Here is a 27,102-nt window from a genome sequence, read left to right on the forward strand (position 1 = left end):
ATATATATATATATATATATATATATATATATATATATATATATATATATATATATATATATATATATATATATATATATATGTGTGTATATATATATATGTGTGTATATATATATATATATATATATATATATATATATATATATATATATATATATATGTGTGTATATATATATATATATATATGTGTATGTGTGTGTGTGTGTGTATATTTATGACGGACAGACAGTCAGTGCTTACGAAGTGCCCATCTCTGCATACAAGATACTGGTTGGTTGGCTGCTAACTATTACAGTTCAACACACTATTAAATCTTTTTTAATGTGCATTCATGTCTTGTTTTATAGTCAATTTGTTCTGTCATCAGTGGTGGACCAAGTACTGTTAGAGTTCCTGATATGTTCTTGCTGTTGCCATTATAGCTAGTTGTTGTTAACATGTGAAATGATTTTGATCTTTTTTTTTTCCACCATTCCATGGGATATTACATCATTAAGTCTACTACCAATCCTATTCTATGAATTTTCTTTTCTGTAATTTATTAGCATCTGCTTGTCTATTTTCCATTGTGATAGAATCAAAGTAATACTATTGTAACTGTAACAAATACTACTCCAATTTTACTCTTGTAATTTTAATTTTGAGGGCTTTTTGCGTTTCCCCTTTTTTGAATATGAAAATTTGCACATTAAAGTCATGTTTTTGTTTTTCAAAGCTTCAAAATGTTTTAGGAAATCCTATGTAACAATGACAAAATGACAGATGGCAATCATGATCAATTTCCCACATCACTCAGAGTACTGAATTTTATTGTCTATTATGTCATGACTATGCTACTGAGAGCAACTTCAAAATAAAAGCCTACCAAGGCTGGTTGTGTCATTTATTACTTGTACCATAAGTACTTTTTTTTATGGAAGGATTGGCTGGCTTCCTCTCAACGTTTGGCCATTCGTAAATTTAAGTGGCTGGACAGACAGCAGATTGTCCCTATGTCTCGTAGCAAAAATAAAAAACAACCTACCATTAGTGACTGACCCCTCCGGCTACGATGTCTTTTTTCAGACTACTTTTACATGTTACATTCAGTATGTGATGTTTTACTGTGATTCAATAATAATAATGATATCCTATCACAATCCTAAAGAATCCTTTTTAAAAGTATTTGAAATTCGGGTCCCATTTTTTATTTTATTTTTTGTACTCTCCCATATCAATAAAATATATTTTAGTGATTGTGTTCACTCTGTTGTTTGTTTTGTAACTTGTTGGGGTAACTTGAAAGTCTTATTATAATGTGTAACCCACCATGCTTAAAAGGGGGTAAAAAACTAACAAATTTGCTAAAAATCCTAGAAAAATGGAAGGAAAGAGCTGAATTTCATTAAGATTTACCTGATTTTTTTTTTAATGAACCACAAAACAATGAGCTAAATAAAAGAGACGTTTATGGTGTTACTGTTATTGTTGAGTTGAAGGTTTTTGTTTGTGAACTACACTGCAATCATTTCAAACTGCAGGTTTTCGAGTTCCTGATTTGCGCAACCAGGTTTTATTTTTCTGTATGAATTCCAAAGCATCCTCATATATTTTTGTTTGTTTCCAGAGTGTAAAATTCTCAAAAATTTTAAACCCTACTCCAGGGGTGTCAAACCTATTTTTATCGTGAACCACAGTGTAGTAGTCTGTGCAGTGTAGTGGTCTCTGTCAGAGGGCCGGTATGACAGTGAAGTCAAGTAAATTTTAAGTGTGTTTGTCACACACATACCTAGTTTTGAAATCAGAGGCCGGTAAAAACTGTTCATAAGATAGTTTTTGTTTTTTTTTTTTTGGGGGGGGGGGATTAAGTTGAAGACAACTTGCAAGTTTGGTATTTTAGGCAGAAACTAAAGTCAAATTAATATTTCGCGGGCCACATAAAATGATGTGGGGGGCCTGATCTGTCCCCCAAGCCTAGAGTTTAACACCTGTGCCCTACTCAATTTAAATTAAGTCATGTGGATTTTAAAAAAATGTGCAATATGTAGGATACTTCATTATGATGCTGCACTGATTTGACTTGATAACAGTTAGACAATGGCCTTTTTTTCTTCGGAGGAATAAAAGTTAATTGGAGAACACATGACAACAAAGAAAAAAAACACTTTACTATGTCCAGGCTGCTGCTAATATGACTGCAGCTGCACGAGACTTCAAAGGAAAGGGGTTACTGCTCACTTACTATAGAGTGTATAATGTTTAATCATTTAAGCTTTAAGTAAATATGTGTCGTTCCACATCCGAGGAGGGCCCGTGGCAAGTGCATCAGCAAGTACATCGTTATTCTGGCATGCAAGAAACCCTCACAGTGTGTCACCGCAATATAGTATAGCTTTTTTTTTTTCCCCTAAAAAATCCGCGAAAAAAACGAGGGTGCAAAAATCGAAGCGCGAAGTAGTGAGGAATCATTGTATTCGGAATCAGGTTTTACATGTAAATCATTCCAAGCGCTTCAAAAACACCACAATAAATGTTACGATATACTGTATTACCTTTCGAGTGACGCCATGTTCCAAAGCAAAAGCAGTGGCAGAGGAGGAGGGCAAACAGCAGAAAAAGAAAACTTTATGATAAGAAGATAACATTTCCTTCGTTACAAGCATTGTATTCATTTCTCGGGTTTCCTTCTCCTGTTGAGGTTGTCCGTAGTAAGCTCCTGTATGTGTTCCGAGAAGCGCGATGATATCTGACTTCTAATACTTCTAAACAAGCCATATTAACCATGGGAATATCGAGATTTCAAGTTCTGCTTTGTTTAATTTTATTTAGTTTCTTGTAAATGCTAAGTACTTTTTGTAATATTAAGGAAAAAACATGCACAGACACGACCATATCTGGGGGTTTCACTGTATTTGATCAAATCTAACAGTAGATTTCTCTTCGGTGTTGGTCGTATTTCTTTCTTGAAAGCGTTTCGTTTACGGCTGAAGAGCAAAAACGGCAGAAAAAGAAGAGTAGGACGTGGTGTGCAATAAAGGTACGTGTGCCAAAATGCTATTTCTGTATTCGTGCAACATAAGTGCCGTGTGAAAGAGTATTCTCAACTGCTGAAGACATGATAACACAGTCAAGGGTATGCTTGAAATGAAAAAGCTGGGGAAGCTTTGTTGTTTTGAAGAATGTTTAATGTGTGATCATAGATGTCAATGATGTGTAGCTTCTGAGAATAAATAGAATTTGTTTATTCTTATCATTTTTTTCTGGTTTTTGCAGTCATTGTTAATATACAGTAAATGTCTTAAAAAAAAAAAAAAACAAAAAAAAACAATGCTGTTATCGCAATATATCGAAATACACTTTTAAGATACAATACCCAGCACTACCGTACCGTATATTTTGGTTTGAGGTTGGATGGTTGTCTGGAAATATATGAACCTCTGCATCACCATTGAGTGTTTCACTTTCTCTTTGAAAGATTAAAACGTACAGTATTAAATAAGTGTCAATTGTTATCTGTCATAGTAAATTGGCAAAATTAACTGCTTTGACCATGTTGATGGGGGCGCACTGTAAACACAAGGAACCCAAACCCTTTGACTTATACAACAGCACCTATAGATAGATTAGGATGGCTGTCAAAAGGATGTAAGCATGTTTAACAATTTTGTATAAGTACGACTCGAAAGTGTGTTGAGTTTACGAGTTGAAAACTTGCTAGTGCAAAGTATTTTGAATACAACTATTGTGTGCGCCACTATGACTTTGCGAGACACACTGTGACGCCCTTGCATTTGTGGATCTGATCCAGTGCATTTGTGGATCTGAGCCTTTGGATTTGAGATGAATATGCCAATTCAGATGATGTCAAACCACGCATGCTTAAAGCAAGAAAAAATTAACCGAATTGAACGTGAACAGAATGTTAAATAGAAGCTTTCAATTGCTCATCAGGCTTCAGTCTTAAGGATAATGGATGCACATTTTTAGTCATGCTCAAATGACGCGTTTGTTGGCTATTTGTGGCCATTTAGGGACAATTTACTGAAAATTTCATTTTGGGATGCATCTCTAACAGCTAGTGACCTCTGCTGATAGAAACATGCACTGCAGTTGATTTGGAGAAAACATTCACTTTGAATTGCACACATAAATGTTGAAGGGGTTTCCTATTATTAAATAAAGATTAAATAACTACAAAGAAAGATTTTTATATTATTCATTGTTTACTTATTTATTGTTGTGGTTATGTGGCAGTTAATCTCTTAAAAATCATTGTGACGGACCAATTTATAATTTGTATTAATGATGTTCAAACAATATCTGGATTCAGAATCACAGGTTAGTAACAAACAAAATGTTAATACATATCATGTTTGATTTTTTTTCTTCTTTTTTTTTTGAGAAGGTGAGAGCAGCTTAGGACCTCTACACACCAAGCCGACGTTGGAGGTTGGAATTCGCCGCATACCGTCAGCTTGGTGTGTCGAAACACCTTCGGAACTTATCGGAACTCATCGCCCCATGGCCACTTGGACAAAAAGTCCAAAAAAAAAAGACAAAAAAAAAATGAAGAGCACTTCATCACCATGTTCTTCTATCTGCCGAATAAATGTTTACACCTGCATTGTGTATGGCATGCCAAATTTCTTCAGTATCTGCAGAAAGTACAGTCTCTGTTGGGACTTCTTTATGAGCTGTCAAGTTTAGTAGGAGCAGGTGAAATCCTTGTTGATGTAGGTGCTGATGAGTTTGAAGGCTTTTACACTCTCCACCTCTGTCCCATTGATGAATAGTGGTGGTCTGTGCGGCTCCATCTGCCGCCTTGGGTATGTGATCAGTTCTTTAGTCTTGTCTGTTTTGAGGTGGAGATTGTTGCTATGACACCAGGCCACAAAGTCTGCCACCTCTTTCCTGTATGCTGTCTCAACCCCACCAGTGATCAGCCCCATGACTGAAGTGTCATCTGCATACTTAATAATGCAGGTGTTGTTTTGGGAGGCGACAGGCATAGGCTCAAGCACACAGCCCTGGCTGGGGTGTCCTTGTGCTTACAGTTCTCGTGCTGGATGTGCGGTTGTGGACTCCGACTAATTGCGGTCTGCCTGTGAGTAAGTTCAGCACCCAGTTGCAGATGTGGGGTGCCAGTGTAAGGAGTTTATCTGTCAGTTTGTCAGGGATGCCAGGGATGTGTTGAATGCTGAGCTTTAATCGACGAGGAGCATTATTACATACGTGTCCTTGCATTCTAACTGTGTGAGCGCTGTGTGGATGGCGGTGTTGACTGCATTATCTGTGGACCGGTTCTGACTATATGCAAATTGTAGAGGGTCCGTGGTGTCTGGAATGGTCTTTTTGATATGAGTCATGACAATCCTCTCAAAGCATTGTGATTGGGGTGAGGGCTACAGGACGGTATCATTCAGGCAGTTCAAGGTGAGTTGTTTGGGGAAAGGCACTAGGGTAGTGGCCTTGAAGCAGTTACATCTCTGCTGTTTGTGGATGATGTGGTGGTGTTGGCTTCTTCAGGATGTGACCTCCAACTCTCACTGGAGTGGTTCGCAGCCGAGTGTGAAGCGGCTGGGATGAAGATCAGAACCTCCAAATCTGAGCCCATGGTCCTCAGGCGGAAAAGGGTGAAATGCCCTCTCCAGGTCAGGAATGAGGTCCTGCCCCAAGTGGAGGAGTTCAAGTATCTTGGGGTCTTATTCATGAGTGAGGGTAAGATGGAACGGGAGAATGACAGGCAGGTCGATGCAGCGTCCGCTGTAATGCAGACTCTGTAACTAGTCTGTCATGGTAAAGAAAGAGCTGAGCTGAAAGGCAAACCTCTCTATTTAACGGTTAAACTACGTTCCAGCCCTCACCTATGGTCCGAGCTGTGGGTCATGACCGAATAAACGAGATCCCAGATACAAGCGGCCAAAATGAGTTTCCTTCGCAGGGTTCCCCGGCTCCTTCTTGGAGAAATGGTGAGAAGCTCAGTCATCTGGGTGGGACTCAGTGTTGAGGCGCTCCCCCCCAGAGGAGTTGAACAAAGTGGCCAGGGAGAGGGAAGTCTGCGCTTCCCTGCTGAGAGGGAAGTCTGCGCTTCCCTGCTGAGGCTGCTGCCCCCACAACCCAACCTCGGATGAGCATTGTTGGAGAAATTTGAAAAACCTTTCTTTAGTCATTTCGTAATAAATCATGGTAATTAATCAATGGTGTCAATTAATCAATCAACATCATCAATACAGCAATCAGTAGTACTCAGTTGAGTAAAGCATGTGTACTAATCATTCATGTGTTAGCAATTACATTGATCAGACATTCTTGATTGTTGATATGATTTAATATTGTTGTTGATTCATATAGTGATTATACATTTGACACCTTTTCCTTTGATGTTAGGGTAGCTACATTTCCACACATTTCATGTGCGTTCTGGGTCATGTTAGTGATAATGGTTGTTGAAGTCTTTTCGAAGGACAGTCGTCATCAGTGCTCTGTCAAACAGCATCCAGGGCCCAGGGTCACCTGAAGACTCCCCCGAAAAGAAGAAGTTGGTTGAGAAAGTGCTGTGGACCTGAGCATTCGACTTACTGGAACATGTTGCTGCATATTGCATTGTGCCACTCACACACATGCGCGCGCTCATCTTTCACAAATGTGTATTTCAAGACTTCGGGTTCCGGCCACACATATCGCTCCCTCATGCATTTCTACCCTTTAGGGCCGGAACCTTCATGTAACCTAGGAATCTCTAAAATAATAAAACTAGGGGGAACGGGGAAGGGCCTCAGAGTGTGGCAGTACTGCAACCTTTGTGGTCCTGTCAAGTTCTCCTCATGCATGAGAAGAGACGTGCCTTCTCTCTTTCTTATTTAAGACACTGGGTTCAGCAGGTGTCTACTCAGTGAACCTAACAACCGTTAATTGTTTTTATTGGTTCACCTATTTTCCAATATCAGCGCCATAAAACATAAACAATTAGCCAGCATCTACATGTATTTATTTTTGTCCAAATTAAAGAAGTCCCCTCATCTCTCCTTTGTCTTTTACATTTCCCACAACTCTTCTATTCAACAATCTAAAGAGACCCAATAATTGGCTACGTTTTTATAATTATTTCAATCACAGCGTAATTAGCTCATATGCAAATTGGAGGGCCAGCTAAATCCCAGTGTGCACATCTCTGTAATTAGCCAGAAATTCCACTGTATCCAGTGGAATCTAGAGTAAGTTGGTGTGCCAAAACTGTGACTGATCCAACAGAGGGAGGTACTGGGGAGTAATTATAAATATCTCACATGAAGAACTTGTTAGCACTATTAATTACAACATTTTCTGTGTCCCAGTATTTTTTGTCCTGCCTTACCTCCCCCACAGCTGGGCTGCATCAGAGGAGAACATCACAAATCAACACGGAACTTGACTACTTTTTAATCAAAGATGTTCCCGATTTACATTTATAGTTGGGATTAATTAGGATTTTACATCAGTGTGTGTATGTGTGTGCATTGCTTATGTCATATATAAATATATAAATAGGTACATATTTTAATTTTATTTCATGATGATATTATAATAGCCCTTGGGGGAAATTTCGACCCATGTCAGGCTTTTAGATGTATTTGATGTGTGATATCAAAGGAAAGCCCACAAAAAGGAGGCTAAAACATCGCAAGGTTTGTCAAAACATGCCAGCTTTCAATATGCCATGCTGCCAAACACACCAAACACACACACACACACACACACACACACACATATATATATATATATATATATATATATATATATATATATATATATATATATATATATATATATATATATATATATATATATATATACACACACACACAGTCGGCCCCCGGTTTACGAACACCCTCTTTTACGAACATTTCGACTTACGAGCGTGGACCGCGGAGTTTTTTTGTCCCCCACTTACGCACAAACCTTTCGTCTTACGAACAATCCGACATTCCGGCCATTGAATTCGTTCATATATTTTCGCTTTGCTATGTCATCAAAATCAGTAGTTGATACTTGACATGGCACCGTTGAACGCTATTGCTCTTACAATGTCACAGTCACTGTCTCAGTCACGGTGTCAGTCACGGAGTCAGTCACGAAGATGCCGATATGCTATTGGTCGATTAAGGTCACAGTCTCACAGTCACAGTCACTCACGGAGATGCTATTGGCCGGCGTCACGTCAATCACAGAAATGCCGATATGCTATTGGCTGTTATGACCCGTGGGTCATATGTAGTTTTTGTATGTTCTGCTGTGTTCTCCTTTGTTTGTGTGTGTGTGTGTGTGTGCGTGTGCATGAGTGCCTTTTGGTTGGGAGTGTGTCAATTATGTGCAGGTGGTGTCATCCCATTGGCTGGCTCTCCTGATTTGCCGCCCTATTTAAACAGTCCACGGATCAAGCTCTCTCTCTCTCCGGTCATCCCACCGCCAGAAAACGCCACCTCAGAAATTGTTAGTGTGCATCTGTGTTGCTCGCTGTGTTTGTAAGAATCTGTGGATTGAGCAGTAGTAGGAGGGAGATGCCGTTTTGGTTTAACCCCTTTTCTCCTGTTTTTGCGTTAGGTAGTTAGTGAGCCAATTGTCATTCGTTTCCTTTTTGTTTGGCTAGTTAGTTAGGAATTCAGATGATCTTTTGTTTGTTATTTTGTTTGTTTGCTCTCCCTCCGAAGACAATAAAAGCTGCTGTTTTTGTTCTCAACGACTTTAGTTTCACGGGCCTTTTCTGGTGGTGAGGGTAGGGACGGAGGAGCACACACGTTATATCCCAGTTCCCCTAGGCTGGGTGTAACATTGGCCGAACGCCTTTATCTAGCTTGATGGCACAGCTGGTCGGGATGGAAGGAAGGAGAGAAAATGAGTGAAAAACAGAAGGAAGGAATGTTGTGAAGACTTTGCAAACTTTATCTGTTAGACATGGCTTCTAAAATTGCAAGTGGCGGTAAAGGAAGAAGTAAGAGGATGATGACAATAGAAACCAAGCTGGAGATAATAAAAAAAAAATACGAAGGAGGCGCATGCATAGTTAACCTTGCTCATGAGTATGGCCGTAACCGCTCGGCAATCTTCTAAGAGCAAGACTTTCCTTGCCGGGGGATGGACCTCGATCGACAACAAAATGGAGAGGCTTCTTCTATTATGGATTAAAGAGAAGGAAATCGCTGGTGATAAGATCTAGTTTGAGAAAAGTTCCCGTTTAAGAAAATAAATCAATAAATTCTGTCATGGTTTGTCGGGTTTTGGGTTGTGGGTTTATTTTGAGGGATTCTGTTCCTTTCTGTTTACGTATATAGTTTCTGTTTCTGCTCCTCTCGTGTCTCCCTGCTTTTAGTTTTGATTTAGTCCACCTGTCTGTTACCTGCCCCTCGTGTCCTCCAATCCGCTCCCTTTGCCTGTTGTCCCTGCCCAGCTGCCGTGTGTTTGTCTGATTAGAGTTGAATGTATTTAAACCTGGTTTTCGTTACAGCCCGTGTCGAAACATTGTCATGTCATGTTGTGTCATATTGTCTCTGTCGCGTTTTTGTAGTCCCGTCTCGTCCATCGTTCCTCAGCTCCGTGTTTTTCTGCCGTCCATCCGTTAGTGTTTTGTTTTCCTGTTTTCCCAGCCTGCCTGCGCCCTTAGTTTTTGCCGTCCCGTTTTTCCCACTTCTGTTCCTGCTCGTTGAGTTAATAAATGTGGATTTCATGAAGCCCCTGTCTCGACGCCCTCCTGCTTTTGGGTCCTCCTCCTCCGCAACCACGCCGGCCCTCACACCGGCCGTGCACCCCCGTGACAAAATTCTGCGGGTTGGTCTCTGCTCCCCTCCGCCTCCACCCAGCTCAAATCACGTCACCCCAAAAGTAAATGTCATTTTTCCTTTGTATATTTATGTTATTTAATTTAACTGTACAGTAGGTTATGTTACTCATTTTTAATATGTGTATAAAGTCGTGATGTTTTTACCTAAGGTTTTTGCACGCGTTGCACGCATTCACGAATTAACATAGGTTTGGATTGACCGTCATACGAGCAGTTCGAGTTACGAGCGTAGCCGGCGAACGGATTAAGTTTGTAACATGCGAGCCCACTGTATATGCACACGCACACACACACACAGTGGACCCCAGGTCTTCAACATCCCTGCCTTACGTTGCTTTCAGCTTATGATGTGGATTGTGATGTTGTTTCGTCCCCTCTTTATGGTATTTTTCCCGCTTTACGTCAAAAACACATGTCATTATCCTAGGGGTTGGCTGTATTTGTGTTGTTTTGTCTCTATCTTCAGGCATTTTTAGGGAATTGCTCTTTTTTTCTGGTCCTGTCAAACTGCTTGCGTTGCTACACGTCACTCAGATGCTGGTCTGCTATTGGTCTGCTTCAGATACTGGTTTGCTTTTGGTCGGCATTACAGCCAAAATGGTGGCATGCTATGGACTGGATCTGAGTACTTAAAATAATGTATTTATTGGCCATTTTACTGTTAAATTCAAACTCGAATGGGTTAGCCATGGGTCCCAAGATTGCTAGAGACATTAAAGAGCGAAGTAAGAAGATGATTTGTCCGGAAACAAAGCTGGAGATAATCAAGAATTAAGAATAAGGCTAAGATAGCCTAGCCTTGGCTACCCTCACTAAGGAATATGGCCATAACAAGCTCGTCACATATAGGTAAATAAATCCTTTATACTGTATATTTTTTTATTTATGATATTTTTTTAATTTTATACATGTATATTATATATATATATATATATATATATATATATATATATATATATATATATATATATATATATATATATATATATATATATATATATACGTAGCACTTACTATACTATTTTGATACAAATTTATAATATGCAAATGCAATGTTGATGTTTTTACCTGGGGATTTACACGCATTGGCAAATTCGCATTACAATTTCAACCGCGGAATGGATTAATCTCGTAAACCGGGGGCGCACTATACTGTATACAGTGATCCCCCCTACTTCGCGGTTAATGAGGGGTGTCAAACCTCCGCGAAGTCTGAAACCCGCGAAGTAGGGTATCAGTTCCTAGATTTCTATGTACGCCCCAAAATAGCCGCAGTAACCATAAACAATCCTTTTTTTCTGTAATTTTTTGCGTATTTTATTTCCTTTCTCCTATTATTTAACATTACATTATCCTTATTAACATTATTGTATATTCATTAAATAACTAATATTACTTAGTTTGTTGAGAATTTGTTCTCAGGACTGGTTATCTGCACCAAGACTCCGGTGAGAGAGTACGCAAGTCATCACGTTGAACTTCACATTCATTTTGGCTCATGTATGGTGTATCATGTAGTATCTGTTGAATAATAAATCAACAACAATGTTTAAGTCAGTAAACTAACATATAAACACTTTCCGATCTTTAATCTACGAATTTAGTGTAGTTTTAGCCGACATTAGCACCGGGTTGGCAACAACTAACAACAACTACTAACTATAAAGTATAACATCTACACAAACGAACACATAAACAGAATAAACACTCGTCGCTTACTAAACATAGGCAGTAGCGTGCGGTATCAACATAAATGATAATAAACTATAAATATGAGCTTACGTTGTCATTCATACATCACCGTAACGAGCTTAATGACGCACAGAGAACGTAAAAACAGGAAAGGGAAATGCAACGTCACCCGAAAAATTAAAAGCATGCATTTCAAAATAAGATAACAAACGTCACGAACTCTAACGCTTGAAGAATTCTTAACATAGGTATTAACTAATATTATTAGTTATTTGATGATACAGTACTGTATAATGTACTTTTTTGCTTTTTTCATTTTTTTTCCATTTTTGCGCATTTTTTAAATTATTTTTTATTTTAAAACATTTTTAATTTTTCCTGGGTGCGTGTGCGCGTGCGCGCGTGCGTGTGCGTGTGTGTGTGTGTATAGTTGTGCGCTGCAACTAGTGCTACGTTTAGATGTGCTCCGTTAATTACAATGTTCTTTTTCTATTTCGTATTACAATTTTAACAAGAAAATCCACATGATAACTGTGAAATCAAAAAAAAGTGCGAGGAGAGCGTACTGATGTTTGAACCACTGTCTCACCAGTACCTTTTTGCCACACTGTGTTACAGTACTACAATAAAGAAAAACACCCCAAATCCATCTGAGTGTCTATGGTGAATTGAAGCAATAGTGGTAAGAAGCTGCAAACTGCCACCAGCACGGGTGGCCTGTCACGTATCTATACAGTGGGTCCCCATGTTACGAGATTAATCCGTTCCGCGGTTGGGCTCGTAAGGCGAATTCACGGTACCCCGGGCATGCCTATGTTAAATAGCTAATGCGTTTAGAACCCCAGGTAAAAACATCAAAATGATACATACATATTACAATTTGGTAACAAAATAGTATAGTAAGTGCTACCTATATATAACATACATGTATACACTCAGAAAACATCATAAATAAAAAATATAGAAATTATTTATTTACCTTTGAGAGGTGCTTGTTATGCATATATTCCCTAGTAAGGGTAGCCTAGGCTCGGCTAGCTTCGTAGTTCTTGATTATCTCCAGCTTAATTTCCATATAAATCATCTTCTTACTTATCTCTTTAACATCACTAGCAATCTTGGGACCTATGACTAACCCATTCAAGTTTGAATTAAGCAGTAAAATACACTACAAATATGTTTTTTAACCACTCACAATTGAACAAAGCGTTACGTTCTGACATTTTGAAACGCGTGAGGCCGACCAATAGCAGACCACTGGCTGTTATACATTAATCTCTCGTTTATCGCGGGGGTTATGTTCCAAAAATAATATCCACAAAGTGAATTCCGTGAAGTAGCCAGCTTAATTTTTTTTATTATTTTACAATGCAATACTAAACTATAGAATAAAACCAAATATCAAAACCTGTTTAAAAGACCCAAATTTGTTTAAAACAATCATTTTAATATAGTAATACAAAGTTGGAAACATTGTCACTCACGTATTTCACAGTCCCAACTAAGCTTTTTCGTCCTGGACCCGCACATTTTTATGAGTAAGTAATTGTTTAAACTCTTTCTTTTTCTGAGCAAGAAGATTTTTATCAACGGATATGCAAATTAAAGTGAAGCCTCTTATATCATAACAATACACTTGAAATTTCGATTTTTTACAAAAGAAATCTAGGTAAAAGTCAGATTTCCAAAGCTGCGCATTTCTCCATTCATGTCGGTGTCTACATAGTGTGTGTGTAAGTGTGTGTGTGTGTGTGTGTGTGTGTGTGTGTGTGTGTGTGTGTGTGTGTGTGTTTGCTCTCGGCACGCCTACAAGTCACGTGATCAGCTCCCAGAGACCAAGTTGTCAATCAATGTGCTTACTAGCAAGTTAGACCACGGCAGTCACAGGAGAAACACAGGAGAGACGAAAGCAAGCTTTTGGATCCTCTTGCCTTTTGTAATAAATTGACATGTGAAAAACCAATGGAGTACAGCGTCAATATTTTATTTCGAGACAACAGTAAAGCCCCTGAGCCAGTCAGGATTCAGAGGACAATGCACTGTAAAAAACTTTATATCCAGACTGTAAAAAAATCCGTGAAGGAGCGAATCCGTCAAAGACGGACCGCTATACAGCGAGGGACTACTGTATTTTGACTTCCCCCGTTGGAGTTTCTTTTTCTTCACACACACACACACACACACACCACGTCATAAGCTGAAAGCAACGTAAGGCAGGGATGTTGAAGACCTGGGGTCCACTGTGTGTGTGTGTGTGCGTGTGCATATACAGTGGGCTCACATGTTACGAATTTAATCCGTTCAGCGGCTACGCTCGTAACTCGAACTGCTCGTAACACGGGCAATCCAAACCTATGTTAATTCGTGAATGCGTGCAACACGTGCAAAAACCTTATGTAAAAACATCACGACTTTATACACATATTAAAAATTAGTAACATAATCTACTGTACAGTTAAATTAAATAACATAAATATACAAAGGAAAAATGACATTTATGTTTGGGGTGACGTGACTTGAGCTGGGTGGAGGTGGAGGGGAGCAGAGACGAATCCGCAGAATTTATTTATTTATTTTCTTAAACAATAACTTTTCTCAAAGGAGAACCTATCACCGGCGATTTCCTTCTCTTTAATCCATAATAGAAGAAGCCTTTCCATTTTGTTGTTGACCGAGGTCCGTCCCCTGGTCCCACACCGACCAGCTGTGCCTTCATTTTTTTTTTTTTTTTTTTCCATCGGACTATGAGCCGCGACTTTTTTCTCATGATCTGAGTCCTGCGGTTTACAGTCCAGTGCGGCGTTTTTTTTCCACTGGTCAAGCAAATGTGTGTATCTGCTCGGTTTATGGAGCAACTTTTAAATAGACCTGCAAAGATGTGAATCAGTGGCTGTGCTCAAAAAGAGTTTTAATATATATTATTAAAAATATTTTTTTAAATGGTCTAAATTGAATTATTAAGATTATTAAGATTATTCTGCCCTTCAGAAGTGCAGTACCACCTTTGTTATTTGAGATTTGTACATAGACCTAGAGTACCCTCTTCTGGTTGCTTTGAAATATTGTTTTTCTCAGTAGACGTGAGTTATCCAATGTGGAAGTATGTAAAGACGACAGGTTAATGTTCAAGAATTCCTGATCTTATTTTGTTTTGCCTTGGACGAGAATTATCTGTAAGTACACAAGTTGTCAAAAGTGACACTGTTCATCTGTTTTGTTTATCGTTAGAGACATTGCAAATAAGTTTATTTTTTCGTAGTCCAACTTGCTTGTTAGCTCAAGAGGGGCTATGTATCACTAGCTGATTAGCGATTTTATTTTTCTAGTTTTAAGGCGACCTAAAGAGGGGAATCGTCAATGGCCATTGTTCAAATAAAGCAGAGCAAAAGGAAAGACAGTATGGTTGTTTGAAACGTCGTTATCCAGCTGTCTAGCTAGCGAAAAACCTGACGCTTCGGAGTGAGGACGGCATAAAGATCTTGTATAAAAGTTTGTGTTTGATATACAGTATACAGTACATATGATTGTATTTATAATATCATGATTGTATATATTATTTAGGTGCAGTGTGTGCAATGTTCACTAAATTAATCTATCAATTAAACATTGGGGGACAGAATGTTGTTATAGAGAGGATGTTGCAGTTGGTAGATGATTTTAAAAATCATATATAAAAAAAAATAAAAACTTTCATATACCATCTTTTTGCATAAATATCTGATGTTTTTAGTTGGTCAATTTTTGCTGCTGCGGCTTATATAGAGGTGCAGCTTATATTCTGGAAAATACAGTATTTTTGATTATTATTTATCAATAATTAATCAATAGCTCAGTTGCTGGTTGGGTAAGAGACTCAATAACTACACACATAAATCACAAGCTCTATATCATGCTACAACGTCTGTTTTTCTAATAAATAGTTGTCCTAATTTTAATGATTTATTGAATGCTTATTGATGAATATTTACCTATACATGATGATTGGCTTGGATACCCAAAAAAATCGCTACAAACATCATTCACATCCCCCATTCATGCTACAACGTCAGGTTTTCTTAAAAAAAAAAAAAAAACATTCTCCTTGATATTAATGATTAATATATGCTCATTGATCAATAATTACCTATATATTGATCAATAACTGGGCTGTTTGCTGGGTTAGAGACCCCCAAATCACCACACATATCTGTCACATTATGAAAAACGGTTGAGAACCACTGGATTATGTGATGCCCCCCCCCCACCCGTCTGATGTCAAGACCTTTTTCTACATTTAAGTCATTGTCATGACGTGAAGTTGGTTGTCCAGTCAAATAAAGTCTTAAATGTTGGAGGGAACCTTCGAATCTCATTTTCACCGTCATATTAAACAACGATTATGATTTAATGTTGGAGAACAAATAAACCCTCACTTTACAGGATTGAAAGGGTTACTCTTAAATAAGGCAAAACATTACTGTGAATGGTATAGGGGTGTCGGGTTTTCAATGATAAACCACTCGTGATTTCAACGGCCACTAGATGTTTTTTACGACTCAAAGTGTCTATAATGTGTGCATAAGGTTGTTTGGACTGGTTGTTTGGACTGATATGATGTGAAGTCTATCAAAGAAAAAATACATTTAGAGAACAGTCTTTTGTTTCACCCCCTCTTTGTATACGAATGGAGCAATCCGTGGCGCGCTCAGCGATTTGGCGCTGGTGTAGCCCGGGTTCTACTGTAAGCCCACAGCAGCCGCAGTAACGCATTGTTTTTAAGCCTATCGAATTTGGGTGGTATACATGTTTTATCATATGACTCTAATGGACAGCCATGTCTGAAGAGGAAAGTAAAGTTGTCGATGAACTTTTTAAAGATGTCAAATTCTACGTGGTTGGGGACATTGACCCGAAGGTGAGGCTGTCTGGATGTTAGCTTCTCTTAATGTCTGATATCATGCTAACACGTTAGCACCATTGAATCTCCATGGGTTTCGTTGCAAAAGCTAACTAGCTAGCTAACAGGCTGTCAGGCTAAACTGGAGCTTTAGCCAACATTTGATTTCATGGCGGCTCTGCGACTTTCTCTATCGTAGCATATCCGATAAAGTTATGTGCTCGGAGTTTGCAATATTGATTCCTCGGAGTTTGCAATATTGATTCGCGTTAAGAACTTGCTTTAGCAACGCATCTTAACCTCATACATAATCTAGAGTACCGACATGAATTTGGTTGGCTACTGTAGAGCCGTTTATTAATCTTTTGTCTTGCTGTGTGAAAATGCATGTTGGATTGGTTTCTTTATCGAGTCACTAATGCAGAATGTTTGGTATTGGGCCCCGTTGAAGTTCCAAGATGAATAATCTTGCACACTTCGTTTACATCAACTGCCAACTTTTTACTCAATCTAGTACTCACTGTTTTACATCATTCCAATTAGCGAGCGTTGTTTTGCTTCGTGAAATGTTATCCTTCTAATGTCAACCGTGAAAATGGAATTATGTTGACGAATGAAGTTTTGGTGGGAACTATGATGACATATGGACGTCATGTGGGCGTGACCCAATCCTGGAATATAGAATGGAATATATTATACGCCACTTGTGTCAAAGTCAAACGGACTGTGGTGGGGGGGTGTTAAATGAAAACATTAACGACAAGGCCGGACTGATCAAATGTGTATTAAAAAAAAAGAGAAAAAGACAGACAGCACATAAACTAGTGCAGGGGTTCTCAAACATTTTGGAGTCAGGGGCAGGACTGAGCAAATGTTTATTTAAAAAAAAAAAGAGAGAGAGAAAAAGACATCGCACATAGACTAGTGCAGGGGTTCTCAAACTTTTTGGAGTCACGGACCCCTTTTAGAGATTTAAAAATTTAATAGACGCACTTTTTATTCGCCAAAAGATTCAATTTAACAACAAGTGTATTTGTTATTTTTCAGCTGTACTGAAGTTTAGAAAATAAAAATTTCAAATTGCACACCCCCTTATAACAAACAAACCGGGTCAATTTCATTTCATTTAGTCAAAAACAGCAATTTAAAAGAAATAGCCACTTGAGCTTTGCTGGCTTCATCGCCTCGTTTTCAAGGAATTGTAGAGACAAAACGCATTTTGCCAATTTTCAAAATCATCACATTTAAAAAAATATGTGAACCGCTTCCAGCTCTGGCGCGTCACCTTTGCTTTGTGGGAAATGTAGTATTGGTGTGTGTAAAACACTTGTGACAACCAAACCGGAGTAGGCCTATGGGCCAGTTCTAATAATAAATCAATACCATCCCAGTGGCTATAGAAAACCTTCTTGCGGGCCGGTACTTTGACATATGTGTTATACGCAAAATCATCATGAGATTGGGCGAATTGTTGTTTTTGGTCGCGTTTATAAATGCAGCCATTGTTTGCATTCCTTCTGTCTTAGGTGGTTCAGCTGTTGAAAGACGGAAAAGGCAAAGAGGTCTCCTACAATGCTCTGGCCACTCATATTATTGCAGAGGATGGGGACAACCCAGAAGTGGGGGAATCTCGTGAAGTTTTTGATCTGCCAGTTGTCAAGGTAAAAGGTTTACCATAATTAGTGTTTAGTGGACATAGAGCACACTATTAAATGTCTTAATTTGGTTATGCCAAATGTTATTCTTTGCCGAAGTGGTAAGTCCAAAAAACAATCTTCAGTTTTTGTGACTGATCCACCATGAATATCACCCTCGCACTTAGCCTTATCATGGATGGATTTTGTTTTTTTTTTTAGTCTTCTTTCAACATTTCTAAATCTCAATAACAAAAGAAACGTATTCAGTCTCCTGCAAAATTGTCTTCTAGGCACAGTGATTATTTCAATGGCCTTAGTAACTCTGCAGCGTCATTCTTGTTTTCCAGCCATCCTGGGTAATCCTCTCGGTTCGTTGTGGAGATCTTTTACCGTATCCTTCCAAGATGTAGGATTTATGCTGATTATGTATTTCATGATGTGGTCAAAAAAGTAAATTTTACCAATTTTAAGTGGTAGTTGAGTGTTTATGTTTTCATAACTGGTAATCCCCCACAGAGTCACAGGGTTCTCTCCAGAATCAGGACAGATATTCTTTGGAGTGACAGCCTGTATTTCTCGTGTAAGTAAATGCATATAATACTCATTTATGAAATATGACTGACCCTTGTGATGTATGCTTTGGACTAAACGTAGCAGAGATTGTGATATAATTGGTCATGTTGTTTTGTAAGAATACTATTATAATTTTCACAAGACTTGTTCCCTGTTCAGAATTAGTCTTTATTGCCATTTTTATCGACTGCTTGACTGCTTTTGTCTTCACAGCTTCCAGATGACCTCAATACATTGTGGGCATATATAACCTTTTATGGTGGAGATTGCCAGCTTAATCTAAACAAAAAAGTTACTCATTTGGTGGTGACTGAACCAAAAGGGGTAAGTAGGAACCTAGTGTCTTAACTACATTTTATGCGTGTTTTTTCATTGTATCTTTGTAAGGAAGTCCAACATATACGTTGGTTGTCCATTTGCTGTTTCGGCTGAGGAGATATTTTTTTGCACGGTTTTCAGCTATATATCTGAAGGGTTTTTTTTTTTTTTTTTTTCCTCGCTGAAAGACTGTGAATGGTTGTGTGCCTCTCTTCTAGTCAGAGGGTACTCAAGGTTTTTGGAGTCAGGGACCCCATTTAGAGAGCAAAAATTCCAAGGACCCTCTTTGCAAATGTTTACAGAAATAAAGCAAATAAAAACTTTAAGACCTTTTTATTTGTTACTTTTCAGCTATACTGAAGTTTAGAAAATAAAAATTGCAAATTGCACACCTTATAACAAACCGTGTCAATTTCCCCCCAAAAGGTTGCTGCCAATTATTTAGTCAAATAAATGGCGCTTTAGCTTTGCTTGCTTCATCGCCTCATTAGCAAGCAATTGTAGACACAAAACGCATTTTCACAAATTTTTAAATTATTACATTTTTAAACATATATTAAACTGGTTGAATTGGTTGCTTTAGAATCATGAATACCTTCACAATCTATTATAAACACATTAAATATAAAAACAAAATGAAATGAACACAAATATGTATTTTTTTCATTTATAACCCAATGTTCTGTTCTAACGGCTTCAGTAGATGGACAGCTACTGCAAATGAGTACTGTACAGCTTTCACTCATTTTTATTGTAAGACTGTAAAAAAGAGGGCAAAAAAAAGAAAATACACCAAACGTAACTCAGGTAAGTCCCATATGTAAAAATTATATACCGTATTATATTAGATTGCCTTACTAAATGTGCACACATGCGTAGATTAAATCACTCATGTGACTGAATTACAAATGATATTCCTTTGAACAATACAAAACGTTAAATTAGATGCATGTGTCAATGATCATCAATGCAAAACATTTGCATATACTTTACCAAAAGGAAATACCTAGCACAAACGAAAATGCTAACATGCTGAACACATAAAAGGCAACCCTGTTAACACATTGAAGATAAAAACTAACATTAGCTAGCATGTTATCTACAGTCACAAGTTGGACCAACAACTAATTTTGAGCATATTAGCATCAATGACAACATTCCAATGAAGAAAACACAAATCACAGACACTTGTGGGCCAGATCCCACAAAACGTGTGTGCGTACTGACAGCAACTGCTCCCACAAAATGCACTATCAATAGCGGCCATAGGTGGCGCCAAAAAACAAAGACTAAGATAAACATGGCACAAATCTGCAACTGTTAAAAATAAACTAAATCAGTTCCTAAACACCCAAATTATTTCATGGACACCCTGCAATCAGGCCACAGAGCCCCGGGGCCCACTTTGAGAACCACTGTCTACATAATATTGGCGGTATAACCACTGCATACATAATATTGGCATAGCTTCCATCTTACCTGCACAATTTGAATAGGATTAATAAAAGAAAATGGAAAGATTTTGGTGTAAATAACAACATTAGAGGATTTTAAAAAAATCATTTTATTCAGTCATAGCATTCCTCAAAAGAAGACTTAAATATTACTTCTATAATTATAATTATATATTATTGTTATATAACTATTTAATTGAACAACATGCATAATAATTTTCATCTATTCTACATGTGTCAGTCCTTGACTTCAGTGTGAACTGATAGTCCATTGGTCAAAACTATACAATCAACAACATTTTGAGCACAAGCAAAGCAAACTACATAAGTGCAGCATGTTTTGTTTTATTATTTTTTGTAGCGTCTTCTTCAACTACTGTAGCTAGGATTTGGCCACTACTTACTTAGGGACAGTGAGGAGGTAGTAGATGCAGTTACTGTATGTGTGTTAAATTCTACCAAGATGGTGGCTCCTTGCCTTCGTGTTTGTACACAGAATGAAATAATGGTTTCCTATTTAAAGCTTGTTTCTGCCATTGTGTGCTGTTACCACTTGATGTGAGACAATCTGGGGGTGGCACTAATTCTTATGTTGGGACTTGGGTTTGGGAACCAGATGCTCACAGTGCAAGTCTTGCTGCAGACATGTCGAAAACACGGCCACTTATTTTTGGAGAGATTGTCTTTTTGCTTTTTTCACTATTATCAAGTGCCCTTGAGCAATGCCCCAACCCCACTACAGGCTCTGGAGCGCACCATTGTTCTGGCGCCGTTCTCACTGCCATTTCTCCTTGAATGTCTGCATATGTGTGTGATAGGGTTTTATGTGTATTGCGGTCATTACAAAGTTTATCTGCAGCAAAGTGTAAATTGAATTACCGTATTTTCCGCACTATAAGGCGCACCGGACTATAAGGCGCACACTCAATTAATGACATATTTTAAAACTTTTTCCATCACAATATAGTAATAACAATAATGACTCAAGTAATAACTCCAAACTCTCAATAGCATAATAACTCAATGTCAATATGAGCAACCTTATTCAACTGTAAACAAACAAAAGAAACAGGTAAAGCTTACTTTATCACTTCATTCCCCATCTACGAATCCCAATTTCAGTATTGATCCATATATAAGGCGCACATGATTATAAGGTGTACCATCAGACTTTAAAAAAAATTAAGGCTTTTAGGTGCGCCTTATAGTGCGGAAAATAGGGTACTCATTAATGAAGTATTACCAGTTACTGTAAATATTTTTTTAAACTAAACTCTTGTTCAATGATTTATTATACTAAGCTAAGATACTGTACTTACTCAATTATTGCATATACAAGAATATATCCCAACATAATTTAGGTCTGTTTTTATTTTCACTCTAGGCGAAGTATGAGTGTGCCCTGAAACACCCCGGTATTAAGATTGTCACTCCTGACTGGGTAACAGATTCTGTAAAAGGTAATGTTGTCAGATTCTGCTGCTACTGGGAAGTCTTTCTTGGTTTTTGTTTTTTTTGTTTCCTTATTTGTTTGTTTAAAAATATTTTAATGAACATTTTTTATGAAGGCATTTTGTTTCAGTATTCATCACAAATCAATTGCAATATATATTGGTCCAGATTTAATGCCCAACACCTAACAAGTATATAGTTGATCATTTTTGCAGCAGCAGTGAGAGTTTGTTGTTCTTTTTCGTGATTACCATTTTGAAAGAATCTCATTTGAGAAGTGACATTTTTGAAAGTTGCTTTCGCATGAGCAGGGCTCATTTTACCTCTAAACTGTTGGGTCTTCAGGACTCTCAATACTAAAGATTAAAATAAAAATTGGTATCAATATAGTATAGTGTATAGTAGCTACTTATATATAATATACATGCATGCAATTGAATAACATCATAAATAAAAAATATATGAAGGCTTTATTAACCTTTGAGCGACTTATGGCGATATTCCATCGTGAGGGTAGCCTAGCCTAGGCTAGCTTAGCTTTCTTCATATTTTTTGATTGTCTCCAGCTTCTTTCCGTCACTAGAGATCTTGCGACCCATGGTTAACCAATTCAACTTTGAATTAAGCACTAAAATGCACAACAAATTAAATATTGAATGCACTCTCACATGAAATAAAGTCCTTAGGCAGCCATCTTTTTCACCCCGTGTGCCGACCAGTGGGAGACCAGCATCTTAGTGACCTGTGATGTCGACCAATTGTAGAACAGTATCTTAGGGAGTCGTGACACCGACCAATAGCAGACCAGTATTGTAGTGATGTAAGCTGTGACGCGTCTAGTGACGTATGAGCACATTGCCCCGAGTAGACACGCACACACACTGACCGCCATCTTTAAGAAGAGATTTTTTTTTTATGTCGTAAAATGAAGAAAGAAAAAAAAGGCGGGGCCAAAAAAAATGTCACGGTCCACATCGAAAGGTGAAAAAAACGTAAGGCATGCAGGGGTCCGCTGTGTTAGGTAAAAACAAGGCGTCGACATCTATAGTATGGCATTATGTTTGTGCCACAATCGCGAGCGTGCTAAACAAGATTTTGAGCACAGAAAAAAAGTATTGAACTCACATTGAAACGTTGTTCGACAAGACTGCTTTCATTTGGAGCGGTTGAATTTATTTCATTGTTTGTTGTGTGCCATGCATGAAGAGCTGCGCACTTACGTCATTGCACAGTACGGCTCCGATGTTGTACAACAGAGGACAGCCAAAAAACAAGTGTATCAATTTCTTTTTATATTTCAATATCGATATAATGAAGTTTTAAATTGATTTTAAAAACGCAGTAAATAAGAACCCCTTTCTTATGTGAAACTTTTTTTTTGGACACCGCTACAAAAAAAACATTGTTTCAAATGGACTTACGCTGATTTGAAAGTAGGGCTGCACGATTGTCCAAAATAATAATCACAATTGTTTTGGTCAATATTGAAATTACAGTTATTAATCCCAATTATTCATAATGTTTGGTCACATTTGTCTATTTATTGCCCCTTTTTTAGACAAACAGTATAGAAACAAGGCCTCAAGACTTGATACTTACAAATAATAATAAACTAAAATAAATAAATAATTACACAGGTAACTTACTTGCTGAGTGCAAACCAATGAAAGAAATTAAGCCTACTTAGAAACAAGCACATTATTTACTTTTCAGCAAATTTGAATCAATTAGCAGTAAAAATTTCATTTTAAACAGAATTTATTCCAATTTTTCTGGATATTTTAAAATGGGTCTCAATTGACAGCTAGCACTGTATATATATATGTATATATATATATATATATATATATATATATATATATATATATATATATATATATATATATATATATATGGAATCAGGTGAGAAACTCAGTCATTTCAGACTGATAAATAATATATTAGGGTGAGAAAAGCAGAGGCTTTTATCATGCAAACATGTGGAAAACATTGCCCCCTGGTGGTAGGATGATAAAGTGATTGATTTGACATGATTTTTAAATGTTAATATGGCAGGAGATCAGCTTGATTAACCATGGTAGCCAATATTGTGATCACGATTAAAGTTTGATTAATTGTGCAGTCCTCGGGGAGCACGATTTTGGCCAAAATAATCACAATTATTTTGGTCAATATTGCGATCACAATTATTAATCACAATTATTCATCATGTTTGGTGAAACATGTCTATTTATTGCACTTTTTTAAAACAAACAGTATATATAAACATAGTTTTAAGATTTGATCCTGAAAAATAATAATAAATTAAAATAAATAAATAAATAAAAAGTAAATAATAATTTTGGCAAAAAACCTGGGCTCAGGGCATCACAGTTAAGTTACTTGCTGAGTGCAAACCAATGAAAAATATTAAGCCTATTTAGAACCAAGCACATACTACAACCAACCTGTAACAACACGTACAACAGCCTTAGTTTTTTTGCAAGAAAAAAAAACAGTACAAACGTACCAGAATAACTCAAAGTGAGTATGGACTTGACATTTTTGGTCATTTCAAACCCAATTTATTCCAATTCATGCCAATCACTCTCACACTGTTGCTGCTGAGAGGCTGCTAAAAGTACCAGACTGTGAAGGGAATCATATATTAGGTTGTTATCATTATGTTCTTAGTTCATTGTTACCCATTTATGCAATCCTAGTTCATCTTGACCCTGTCCTTAGATAGAACTGTTGACGCACGAAAGTGTGAGCCGGGACCTTGGCCCAGCTGCCGGTGGCGCCCGGCTGGCTCTTTTGTTGTGTCTTGTAATCTGCTATGCTTCTATTCAATAAAAGCCAGGGGGAACGGCTGGGCAAGTGGAAAAACTGGCGTTGGAAGACCCACGAGTTACATTTGCCCAAGCTTTTTTTCCCTATGCCGGCATAGAAAAGTCAATCTTGGCTGGTCTGAGTTACTCTTTTTGCTGTTTAAGCAGCTAGGCTTGTCCTAGTCTTCTTTTCTGAGATTTCTCTGACACAGACTCACTGAAAGTGAGTATGGATAGATCGGATTTTTTAAAATGGGTTTCAATTGACAGCTAGTACGGTATATTAGGGGCTGGGAAAAGCAGAGGATTTTTGCATGCAAACATGTGGGAAACATAGTCATCTAAAGGCTCTTAAGGTGGGTTTGAAACCTGATATCTCCGTAGCGCGCCAGCAAAACCAAATTCAACATTGCCATCACGTCCTACTCTTGACGTGAAAGAACACTTGCGGATTCTCGCCAGCACGCGTTTTGCAGCACTTGCTACGTGCGGCTTTCCTCGCAGTCGGACAATATTTTCCCATACAGGTAAATGGACTCTGCAGCATACAAATGACACTAGTAGATTCAAACAACCGAAATTCTTCCAGGCTTTTTTTTTTTTCTTTCCCCTTGACTGCTCACCTCTGTGTGCCCGCTCGCTAGAAGTTGTTTACATATTCACTGGAGAAGTCCTCTTCTATGTTTTCTGCCCGAAGCTTAATGAAGTCCCTTGCGTTTGCCCCCTGTTGGTAGGATGACTGTAAGTGCTTGATTTGACATACGTAGCAGGCTTTTTAAATGTTAATATTGCTGATTATCATCTTAAATAAGCGTGGCCGCCAATAGCATGATCGCGATTAAAATTCAATTAATCATGCAGCCCTATGCAGCCCTATTTAAAATTTTTGCAGTCCTGGCAAAAAAAAAAAAAAAAAAAATGTATTATGATCACCAGGATGCAGGCAAAAGAGAGCACTGTGTGAGAGATTCAAGAATTTTTGACAGGATTGACAAATTTGATTCGAGACTGTAGTTCTTAAAACTACTGGTGCATGAAGTGAATGAATATTGCTCCAGAAATAGATCTGCCTAGATTTCAGTTACTTTGGAAGCAGTCTCATTGTGAATACTGATATTGACAACATTTCCAATACAGCTAAGAGCCGAAATGATGAAGCACTCTATCACCCTCGACTTACTTATGTGGAGCCAGATGAAGAGGATGAGAGTGAGTCGGAGTCATTTGACCGACGTTCTCATTCAGATGGAAGCTATAGCCCGCACCACTCCCGGATGTCCAGTGCCGATTCATCTGAAGAGTCAAGTCCTCGCAGACGACCTGGCCCCAAAAAACTCAATTCCATCTCCCCGTCGTCCCCACGGAAAACCGAACGTCGCAGTGAGCGTATGTTTGATGATTCTGATGATGACTCGTCCACGGAAAAGGAGGGCAACAATCTCAACTGGACCCCAGCAGAAGTCATTCCACCAACCCCATTTGCATCAGGCGCTAGCACACGGCGAAGTGGCCCACGTGGCAACAAGGACCCTGTATCCTCAACAGGCAGTGGGCTGATCAAACTGTGTGCCACTGTTCCTCCAGTTCCTGGCACCGGAACCATCCCAGCAGACGCCCGAACTGCTGCTGTCATCAGCCAAAACGCACAACCAGGTCAGTAGGTACAAAGATGCAAGGCTCAGGGGACAAATACTTCGTTCAAGTACATAGGTACGGACATACATACGTACAATCAATCATCCAACCCCCCATTATGAAAAGCAATGATTAAAGTACACAGACTGAGCACCAACTGTAGTGGGTTTCTGATCCAGATTGCTGGGATGTAAATCTGCTCCAGTCAATGTTCATTCTGTTTGTTTTTAAGAAAAGGTTTTTAAGTTCCACATCACAAAAGCACTCGCACATGGTGGCTGTTCTGTCAGAGACTCGCCTTTTTGTATAGTTGAAGCAAATTGCCGTTGGATGTCCTCTTCCCAGTAAATAGTTTCAGTAGAGTCTGTTCCATTGCACACATCTACCTATCAGTTCTCTTTTTCCATTATTTCCAAATATTAAACTGGCTACAGTGAAAACGAACTGTAATGGCAGCTGCTGATACCTAAACAGTGAAAACAAAGTGTAATGGCAGCTGCTGATACCTAAACAACACACCCCCAAATTCAACCAACCAATCAGCGATACTTATCACAATAGCCCCCCAACTACGAGGGTACAGCGGAAGAGTTCTTGCTGTGTGAAAGGGTCTTATTTTTAATGCATTCCGTGTTATTGTGAAGTTTTGGATTACTTAACCTATGAATTATTTGTTCTCTTAAGGATGTGCATCAGTTCCTGATAGCATACCTGGTTGGAGCCCAGCAGCTAGAATACGTAACATTGCCAACAATTCTGACATGCAACCGACCATTCGCCCCACCAATGTAGCCCATGTAAGTCTGTCCAAAAGTGTTTTTTTTTTGTTTTCCTTACTGTTTTCTGATGTGTAAAACAACTG

At 38.2% G+C, this 27,102-nt stretch overlaps 1 protein-coding gene and 1 long non-coding RNA gene across 3 annotated transcripts in view; one reads left to right on the forward strand and one right to left on the reverse strand.

Annotated features, from left to right (window-relative positions):
• The first annotated feature begins 16,199 nt into the window (after positions 1-16,199).
• Positions 16,200-27,102, forward strand: part of paxip1 (PAX interacting (with transcription-activation domain) protein 1) — a 34,017-nt gene continuing 23,114 nt past the window's right edge. Inside the window, exons 1-8 of one of the 2 annotated variants that reach the window (XM_088429773.1) lie at positions 16,200-16,379; positions 17,888-18,022; positions 18,346-18,389; positions 18,515-18,578; positions 18,785-18,895; positions 21,728-21,803; positions 25,743-26,258; positions 26,925-27,037. In XM_088429773.1, coding sequence (XP_088285899.1) covers positions 16,299-16,379; positions 17,888-18,022; positions 18,346-18,389; positions 18,515-18,578; positions 18,785-18,895; positions 21,728-21,803; positions 25,743-26,258; positions 26,925-27,037 — 1,140 coding nt within the window. In that variant the 5' untranslated portion in view covers positions 16,200-16,298. The remainder of the gene's footprint in view (positions 16,380-17,887; positions 18,023-18,345; positions 18,390-18,514; positions 18,579-18,784; positions 18,896-21,727; positions 21,804-25,742; positions 26,259-26,924; positions 27,038-27,102) is intronic. The other variant, XM_088429774.1, reaches the window with a different exon arrangement.
• LOC148415215 (uncharacterized) lies at positions 24,331-25,929 on the reverse strand. The gene is made up of 2 exons (XR_015867469.1): positions 25,786-25,929; positions 24,331-25,329 (listed from the first exon to the last, which is right to left on the reverse strand). It is a non-coding gene; the product is annotated as an uncharacterized LOC148415215 (long non-coding RNA).

This window comes from Hippichthys cyanospilos, chromosome 12 (assembly GCF_059441005.1).
Source record: "Hippichthys cyanospilos isolate Australia breed blue-spotted pipefish chromosome 12, RoL_Hcya_1.0, whole genome shotgun sequence".
Taxonomy (NCBI): Eukaryota; Metazoa; Chordata; class Actinopteri; order Syngnathiformes; family Syngnathidae; genus Hippichthys; species Hippichthys cyanospilos.